The sequence below is a fragment of the Microtus ochrogaster genome, unplaced genomic scaffold, assembly GCF_000317375.1.
Source record: "Microtus ochrogaster isolate Prairie Vole_2 unplaced genomic scaffold, MicOch1.0 UNK45, whole genome shotgun sequence".
Lineage (NCBI taxonomy): Eukaryota > Metazoa > Chordata > Mammalia > Rodentia > Cricetidae > Microtus > Microtus ochrogaster.
The window spans coordinates 731,367-741,720 of record NW_004949143.1 but is presented as its reverse complement, the minus strand read 5'-3'; the positions used below and the strand labels follow the sequence as shown (position 1 = coordinate 741,720).

General features: G+C 35.5%; 1 protein-coding gene across 2 annotated transcripts in view; it reads right to left on the bottom strand.

The window, feature by feature from the left end:
* Gabra3 (gamma-aminobutyric acid type A receptor alpha3 subunit) overlaps positions 1 to 10,354 on the bottom strand; it is a 271,578-nt gene that overhangs the window by 22,309 nt on the left and 238,915 nt on the right. For both annotated transcript variants that reach the window (XM_013354470.2, XM_005369171.3), the window contains exons 8-9: positions 9,795 to 9,947; positions 3,237 to 3,448 (exon numbers count right to left, since the gene is read on the bottom strand). In XM_013354470.2, the coding sequence (XP_013209924.1) occupies positions 3,237 to 3,448; positions 9,795 to 9,947 (365 nt within the window). The remainder of the gene's footprint in view (positions 1 to 3,236; positions 3,449 to 9,794; positions 9,948 to 10,354) is intronic.

Genomic DNA, 10,354 nt, shown 5'->3' with positions numbered 1-10,354 from the left:
GCTCCAGTGTGGGTCTCTGTCTCTATCTCCATCCATCACCAGATGAAGGTTCTATGGTGATCTGCAAGATATTCATCAGTATTGCTATAGGATAGGGTCATTTCAGGTTCCCTATCCTCAGCTGCCCATGGAACTAACTGGGGACATCACCTTTCTCTCCTATCTAGTGAAAAAGGAGGTATATAGAAATGATAGGATAAAAGGGTAATTTATTGAACCTACTTGAACCTACTTTTAAACTAAAAAGCTACTACTAGTCTCGAATATTTTACATTGGTATAGATTTTTTATATTGATAAAAATTTAAGGTTGTTTTTGTTATAACATACTGTAAGTTTTGTACCTGTGCAATTCATTTAAAATTGTAGTATAAAGTTCTAGTCCTTGAAAGTTACTATTATAAACATTTTAGAATAAGCAATATAATAATCAAACTTGTAGTGAGGGTTTATATGTAGACATAAATAAGCTTTGCTTCGTCTCATGTATTTTAGATAGATACATAGTCTTTAAACACTTCAGAGTTGCCAAATACAAATGGACTGGATATTGTAATTCCTACCTAATAACTGTTCTTATTGTATATAATTTTACTGTGTTAGAGTTAAAACCTTTCCTTCTTCTTTAGATGAAAGGGGAGAAATTTTGTGGGATAATTAATCATTTTTTCACTTTGAAGATGTGTCTCTGTTTTACTTTACCCATCTAAGGTACCTTGTAATTGGTTTAATAAAGAGTTAAATGGCTAATAGTCAGACTGGAGAAGATAGGCGGGACTTCTGGGAAGAAAGAGATACTTGGGGGAAGAATCTAAGATGTGGAAAATTTGCCAGCAAAACATCATAGATGCAGTACTGAGGAGAGGTAATGAGCCACATGGCAGAACACACATTAATATAAATGGGTTAATTTAGCTTTAATAGCTAGTCAAGAACAAGCCTAAACTAAAGTCAAGATTTATAGTTAATAAAAGTCTCTGTATCATTATTTGAGAGCTGACAGAACAACGAAAGTCCATCTATACCTAAGTATTTTATTGAGTTTTTTCTTGTATTAGTGTTCACCAGAGTTTTTGGTCTAAAATGTTTTCCTTTTTTGATTGAATCTTTGGTTTTGGAATCAGGGTAATTGTAGTGGTAAGAGCGGTGGGGCTGCGTCCCTGGCATCTGGCCACCCGCATGGCTAGCTTATGCCCCGAAATAATTATATGGAAACTGTATTCTTTTAAACATTGCCTGGCCCATTAGTTCCAGCCTCTTATTGGCTAGCTCTTATATATTGATCTAACCCATTTCTAATAATCTGTGTAGCCCATGAGGTGGCTTATCAGGGAAGATCTTAATCTGCATCTGTCTGGAGTGGGAGAATCATGGCGACTCCTGATTTAGCTTCTTTCTCCCAGCATTCTGTTCTATTTATTCTGCCTATCTAAATTCTACCCTATCAGAGGGCCAAGCAGTTTCTTTATTAATTAACCAATGAAAACAAAAAATAGATACAAGACCGACCTCCATCAGGTAATAGTGGCTTCATAAAAAGAAGTTCAAAATATTCCTTCCTTTCCTATTTTGAAGAAGACCACACAACTGAGAGTATTTGGCAGTACAAATTGGTCTTAAAGGGTTTTAAAACAACAGGATACAAAAATATTGGGTGGATGAGTAAGGGAAGGTAGATTTGAGAAATAACAGGGGGCTGAAAATGTTCAAAACATATTGAATGAAACTCTCAGAGCACTAATGAAATTTGTTATGAGACCATGTAGTGTAAAGCAAGTAGATTTCACAAATGAAGCATATAGTTACATGGAAGCCTATACCATAAGACCAAGTATTCTATGATATGAGAAATTTGCAAGTTGGCTCTATTGCTGGATAGTATTCAGTGCCAGCACCGAGAATAGCAATTGAATCCTATAAAGTCTTAGAGAAAGAAGATATGAACTACAAACTTAACAACACCACAAGTATAATACAAAGACATTTGATGGGTATTTTGCATATGCAAGAAAGTAGAAAATATGGTTCCAAAGATACTTTTAAATATTTTATACAATAGCTTTGAGATAACTAAGAAATTAAAGGAAAATATGTATATTTATATTTAAGAAAATATCACATTTACATGTAAAAACTATGACTAAATACCAATAGGAACTATGGTTGCATAAAGTGGTATTAATATTATAAAATTTAGCAAAGCTTCAATATCACTAGTACAAAGTTGAACAAGGAATAGAGAAGAGAGTGTGTGAAGTAGGATAAGAACACCAATTTTCTTATGTTTGTAGATGAAGTTAACATTCTTAGATAATAAATGACAAATCAATATATAGAAGAGTCAATGTATGGCAAGGATAAAGATAAAAAACTAGAGACACTATAACAATAAAATAAGCAAAAATCCTATTGTAGATGGAGGGAATATAGTTTTTTTCATTTAAGAATACTATATAATTTAATTAGGTCTAGATACCTAAATCTTCAAAATATTGAATGATGATATATTTGATCTGAATCATGGACAATTCCTATTAATCCAGTGAGTTTATCTTGTCTATATATCTACCTATCTAGCCAACATTTCTTCAGCTTTCATTCTTATTCAGCTACTTTGCCAAGATGAAGACAAGGCCCTAGCAAGGAGGCAAATAATTACTTTTAATACAACTAACTATTTTAATATCAAGAGTACTCACATACAAGAAAGCCAAATCTGTCTTCATGGTTCCTAATAGGTTCTACAGAGAAAGTAATGTTTTAGTTGGGTTTGGAAGAATGAGTAGGTCTTTACCAAAAAGAAAAAAAAAACACTTCAGGTAGAGAATAAAAAATACACAAAGACTTGGAATTAATGATGAGCATTTCATTTCATTTTGACTAGAATGCAAATCAGAGAGTGAGGGGTAGAAGTGTTATTGGAGACTATTCTTCAGATGTAGATAAGACTCCAAGCTTCTGGGTAGCTCTCTATCAATGCCCCCAGAGCCTAGCACACCACATTTATATTTGACTCAGCACAACAAGACATAAACCCTATATGCTATTAGCCTTCTTTTCATAGCTCCTATTTGAACTCCAGATTGCCAGAAGCACTCCTGTTGAAAATTGGATTGATGACCCCAGTGAGTAGCACATAGCCCTGCTCAGTTCCTGCGAGCTACAGGCTGTTCACTTCTGGTCCCAATCCAGATCTCACAGGAAGTGCTTTCCAGCCCTTCCTTTACTGCAACTCACCTTCATCTCCAGGGTTTCTGGTACCTTCTTGCCTTCCCAAGCCCAACTCCGCTTGGTGAAGTAGTTGACAGTAGCAAATTCAATCAGTGCAGAAAACACAAAGGCATAACAGACGGCTATGAACCAGTCCATGGCCGTCGCATATGCCACTTTAGGTAAGGAGTTTCTGGCACTGATACTCAAGGTGGTCATAGTGAGAACAGTGGTGACACCTGAGGAGAGAAAAGTCAAGAGCCAGTTGCAACTGAAAGACACTGGCAGTGTACTTGATAAGGTAACCAACTTCCCACCTGAAAGGAAGTGTTTCACCACACTCAGTAGACCCCTTAGCTTGTGTTGTCTGTGGAGTAGCCTGATGTATTTTTCTGTAATAAAATATACTTCCCCTTTGCTTCAAGTAATAGTCTGTTTTTAAAGTAAATTGTACAGAATGTCAAGGGCAGATAGATCAACCTAGGAACCACTTTATTCCAACTGCCATAAGAATTAGATTCTTCAGTGTGGTACCTCTATTGCTGTCCCCTAGTCTCTGACTAAGCATTTATGCTGAAGAATAAGTAGCCTGTTTTATTGTAAGAGGACTTCTAAATTAGAAAGACATATTTTGAGCCAAATTAGCTTCCTATAATGATCAGCCTACTGATGAATCTCAGTGTTCTTTCTGTGAGCCAACAAGAAGAAAAAATGTACTCCCTCATCTCCAGGATAGGCCTGTGGAGACCCAAGAAAAATCTTTTCATCCCCAGAGTGATGGAGATCAATGTTTGCCTCATGTCCTACTTTTGCTCACCTTTCTCTCAGCCCTGGTAGTTTTCGTTTGACAAGCCTGAAACTGAGGCCATGGTTCAGAGCATAGGTCAGAGTTCAGTCTGGTTCTTCTGATAAGGAAACAAACTACTATGGGACATGTTTCTGTAGCCGCATCCAGTTCTAGATCGCAACCGAGCTATATCTTGTAAGCTTTGGTAGATTTAGAACTTTTTTGGCTGACACTCATTTTGTACCTTGCTAATTCCTTTAATCCCTCTGTGCCTTATTTCTCCCATCTGTGAGTATCAGATGATCTGGGCCTTTAAAATTCCCAAACTCAATCAGATTTGAAGGAGAAATGATCACAATCTCATTCTGCTTGTTGAAAAGCTGAGGAAGATGAGAAATCTGTGCATGGATCAAGTGGGGGCACAGAATGAAATGCTGATGGGGTGGGATGCTAAAGAATAAGGCAACAAAAGGAGTCCCTGGCTCTATTAGCTCTTCTCTGGTGTGGCTCCCTTGAATTCCTTACTTGCACATATGCTGTATACATGAAAATCTAGACTGGATAAGAATTTGTAATAAAGACCCTAAAGGTTGACCTTTGCAGAAACTTAGCAGCAGAGCTGAGTTGCAAAAATACAGCTTAAACAATGCAAGGATAAGCTATAATGTTAGTACTTATAAACAAAACAACTGATAATAGACTCGAACCTCACCAACCCTAATATACCAAGAAAGGAGTACACTTGGTACTTATATATGAAGTTCTCAGAAAAATTAAATTGAGAAAAAGGAAATAGAGCCTTATGTGAGAAATAAACCATTTCATTCATGGCTATGAGCAAGGGCATGGTCTGCCTAAGAATGTCTATAGCAAATGTACTGTAGCACAAATGCTCTGTATCTTATCTCAATGGAGAGTTTTTTAACTTTAACCCTTAAGACTTAATTAGATCCATTACATTATGGAGAGTTCTTAGCTGATCAGAGTTGTGGGGGCTCTAAATTAAGCATTCTATATACTTCATAGAGTGTCTTGGCTTTTAAAAAGAGAGCCAGTCTTACAGTGATTCTATTTTAAGACTGGTTCAGAAAGCTCTTATTTAAGGACTAAGGTAGAACTGGTTGACCTCCTCGCTTCCTATCAGTGCTTCTAGTACACTTACTTGTTAAGATGTGTCTGTTCTACTAAACTGCATGATGAGGGGAACCAACATGACTTCTCAAGATTCGTTTATGAATCTTACACTCCCTTCTTGCTCTCAGCCCCACACCCAGTTTCATGGCATTATCATCCAGTATGTGCTCATTTGTGTCTGGATACATCCATTTGGTGTAATAGTTTGGGTTTATTCGTGTTTCATATATCTTGAGAGTAATTTTCTTGATTTCAGGATGAGTCCATAGTTTTAGTGTAACCTAATTTGTTCATCTATTATTTATAAATGGGCATCTGAATGTTTCCAATATTCAACACATAATAAAATGTCTAAACAAATTGTGTTAAGTATTTATGTAAGTATCCTTACATTTCTCTTCATAAATACCTAAAGATGAAATGGCAAGGTTATATGGTATGAATATGTTTAAGTTTATAGGACATTGCCAAGTTTATTAAAAATAGTTGTACATTTACCAGTTCTAGGAAATATAAACAATTCCTAGTCACTATGTACCTTCGATTTATGAAAATTTTATGCTAATTGATATTTTTCAATAATAATGAAAATATATAGAATAATTTTTCTTTTTCCATATCAATTACATAGATTACATTAGACCACAGTATTTTCCTTATAAGTTATTGCCACTATTTATAATTTCATACACTTACTATGACTCATTTATTTATTATTTTTATTAATAATTTCAACATTACTACTAAGATTTTTTCCTTTCATTTAGTGAACAGCCATCAGTATTTTTCTCTTTCTTTCTTTTTTGGTTTTTCAAGTCAGGATTTCTCAGTGTAGCCCTGGCTATCCTGGAATTCTCTCTGTAGATCAGGTTAGTTTCCAACTCAGAGATTCACCTACCTCTGCCTCCTGAGTGCTGGGATTAAAGGCGTGCACCACTACTGGGCATTGGTGGACATAGGAAAGTCTAATAATAATTACAAATTTGCATTCTTCCAACTCATCTTGCTAGGGCTTATAGATTTCCTTCTAATTGTAACTTTATATCCTTCTTTAGATAGGGCCAGTTTTAGGCTAGCTATTATCTGTAATTTTTTTCCTTCTGTCATTCTAATGTATTATGCCTTCTCAGTGAATCTCATGTCATTTCTCTCTGTGCATTTCATTTTTGTCTTTTTAGGTGTTTTCTTTTTAATCTATCTTTCTTATTTTATTTAGATAATACTTTTTTTCATTTATTTTACATACTGAGCACAGTTTCATCAAAGGGCAGCTAAATGTCAGCACAAGTCTTGGTCTCACTGCTAGGAACCTTACACCCAGAGCAAGCTACACAACTGTCACGTACATGCAGAGGGCCTAGCTTGCACCCATGAGGCTCCTTAACTATTAGTCCAGAGTCCATGAGCTCACACCATTCAGGGGTAACTCAACTATGTTTAAATAAATGATTATTTATTTATATTTTCAAGTTCCACGATAACCAATATGCTTCCTCCCCCAGTCTTTCTCCTACATTTTTCCTCATTGATTTCTTTTATTTATAAATATTCATCAGGGCTATTTGAAAGTCTCCGATTACTCCAACATGTATAATCTTACAGGTTTTTATTTCTGTGACATAATTCATTTACAATAAGACAAAATATCTTTCATATCTGAGCTCTTTGGAGAAATGTATACAATTATATCACTGTGTGGCTAGTCATCAATGCATTTTTGTGAATTAAATATATGAACATTCTTGTGGAAGTGCTTTTATTTAATGTATTTTATTAGATTATTCATTTCAATTGGTTATATATGTAAGAGAAGAATATCCAGATTAGGGGGTTTATGTAAAATGATACAACCGTTTTGGAAAATGTTTGACCAAGTCTTACAAAGTTAAAGTACATATTCCACAAGATACATGGACATTGTATGTTTTTTCTGTTTTATTCCAAGAGCATCATATTTTTAATTTTGGTATTTAAGTCTATGAATAACTTTCAATTCTTTCTCTCCAATGATATCTTTGTGGTAAATCAAGTTTCCATATACTAGAGAATACTTCCAAGCTCATTGTAGTGTTTCATTTACTTTTTTCTTTACACCAAAACAATGCTACCTTAATGACTGTTGCATTTTAATCATTCTGAAACCCTATGGGGTCTGTCTTTCCACTCTGTTCTTATTCAAGAAGATATTGACTATCCTTGGATCTTTGTATTTAATTTTTAAATTAGCATTTCAAGTTGGAGGTTTTCTCATAATGCAGTTACTGCAAATAAGAATTCTGAATTAGTATGAGCCCATTTTAAACTATAAAAAGAATAAATTCTCATGGAAGCCTGTATTTTACACATAGCTCAGGCCAAAATCAAAATGCTTTCACATTATCTCTCTATACTATGTGTAATTTCTTAATGTTCTCTTATATTGAGGTCACAACCATTAATGGTATTGGACTTGTGGGAATGATATTTTGTCTTAATTTCTTCTGGTTGATGTAACAAGTTATCACATATCTAGTGGCTTAAAACACCACAAACCTATAATTACAGATTACATAATAAGCCTGAAACTAGTTTTAATGAGTTAAGGTCAATCTTGACCAGAGCCCCACTTCCTCCAAAGGTTCTAGTATAACAATAATAATAATCTACTGCCTTTTGCAGTTTTTCAAGTTACACCAATTGCATTTCTTTGCTAGTGAGCCCTTTCTTCTTCCTATAAGGCAACAACAGAACATCTTCCAATCTGGCCTGCCTCCTTTATCACAACGCTTTTCTTCTGTAGTTAAATATCTGACCAGTGCAGAATAATATCTCCAGCTGGAAGTCTTTAACTGCAACACATCTGGAGATTCATTTTCACCATATATTGTCATAGTTCCACATCTCAGACACTTGGAGATGAATTTTTGGATGATATTACTTAGTATACTACAGATTTAGTTATAATCCTTAACAGTGTTGAAACTCAGCACCCTTTTTTATATTTTTAAATTCAGCTACTTCTTTACCAAAACTAGTAACTCAGCTAAATAGCCACTTGTTATTGAAAATAATTTTTATACATATATTTTATCATGTTTTCCGTCTAATAATGGCCACTTCTAATCACACCTATAAAGCTTATGTTTCCTGTATTTCAGTTAACATCAAAGTAGAGCACAGAACTAACAGATAACTTCCACCCATATTTTTCAAAACTTTGCAGTGAACCTTTAGCCCACGTGACTATTTTCTGCCATGTACTACTTCCCTCTTGACTTTCACTAATGTTGTACCTTTCTTATTGTTTCTCTCTCTCCATTGCTTTCTCCTGTTACAGCTGACCCAATCAGCTATTTCTCTCTGAAACATCATTTACTATTGATGTAAGACTATACAACTTCACGATATTGGCAGAAATGCCTTCTGTATGGGTATCTAGTATATCTTACTGTATGATTCACAGTCTCTGTTTCCCCAGTAGTTCAATAGCCTGAAAGGTTTAATTTTTTCCTCCAAAAACCTGCTGTGGAAAAAACAGACATAAAATGTTTTGTATGCTTTAAGTCTCTGAGGAAAAAGAGGCCAGTGGCATGCAAACTTCTTCCTAGATATAAGTAGCCTCATATTGAAGTAAATTTCTCTTATTCTATATACTGTTCAAGAAACAATTGAAAGTGTATATGTAGCCTTTACTGAATATCAGTGTGGTGTGGGAGGTCCTTCTGTCTATGTGTTGTTTTTATTGGTTAATGAATAAAGAAACTGCCTTAGCCTGTTGATAGGGCAGAACTTAGGCAGGCGGAGAAAACTGGACTGAATGCTGGGAGAAGGAAGGCGGAGAGAGATGGCATGGAACTGCCACCAGAGTCAGACATGCCAAAACTTTGCCGGTAAGCCACTGCCATGTGGCGATACACAGAGTAATGGAGATGGGTTAAATTAAAATGTAAGAGTTAGCCAATAAGAAGCTAGAGCTAATGGGCTAAGTAGTGATTTAAATAATACAGTTTCTGTGTGATTATTTCATGGCTGGGTGGCCAGGAAAAATGAGCAGCCCCCTCCCTCTACATCAGTGAATTCATGCTCTCAAAAGGCTGGAACAGATGCAATAAGTCATAAATGTAAACAGAAAGTTGTTCCTAGGGGTTGGAAAAATAACTCAGCATTTGAAAACATTTGTTCCTCTTACAGAGGACTTGGATTCAGCTCCCATCACCCACATGGTAGCTCACAGCCATCTATAGCTCTAGTACTAAGTGGATCTGGTACCCTCTTCTGACCTCATAGGTACCAGGCATGCACACAGTGCACATACATACATACACATAGGCAAAACACCCATAAACATAAAATAAATTTTAAAATGAAAAAAAAAATACCTTTAAAACCCAATCTAATTCTCTGTCTTCAGGTTGATTTTCTACCCTTAATTTTTTTCTACTCTCTGCACTAAAGTCACATATTTTTTCACTAAGGAGTCAATTTCTTTCTGCTAAGATTTCAATCAACCAAATTCTGAACAAAGGAGTAGGGATATGAATGGTGCATCTGACAATGCCATTTCTGCTATTGGGCTTGGACAACATCCTGTATCTGTAGCAGGAGTTCATTCCTCCACTTTTCTTACCTCTACTCTGACTAGGAATGTGCTTCTACCCCCCCATTATCCATAAGGCAACACTTACCAAAGACTGTGCGGGCAGGGACAGATTCTCTATTAAGCCAGAAAGACACTTGTGACAAAATGACAGTCATGATACATGGCAAGTAGGTCTGGATGACAAAGTAGCCAATTTTTCTCTTCAGATGAAAGTGAGTTGTCATGACGACATATTCTCCTGCACAGAGAAGAAAATTAGGCAGTGTGGAGTCATAAAAACATTGTTAAAGTAACTTGGGCCTCAGTTCTGTTCCCAGAGATCCTCAATCTTATATTCAAGTTAAGACATCCTAATGCCCTACAAACTCTTGAGCTCCTTAATAATCAAAATTATGCAATAGTATTTTGGTGTGAAGGATACACTAACAATATGCCATAACAATTTCCTCAGTGAAAGTCTGACAAGTTTATTCAAATCATGTTTTTATTTAAGTAATGAGAAATAATGATGTTTTTTTTATAAAGAAAGCACTGGAGCCCAACAATGACCACAATAACTCAAACATCTAGAGACCCTTCACCAGCACACCTCAAAGAAGGGAAACACACAAACTCTAATACTAAAAAAGTGACCAGAGTTAACAA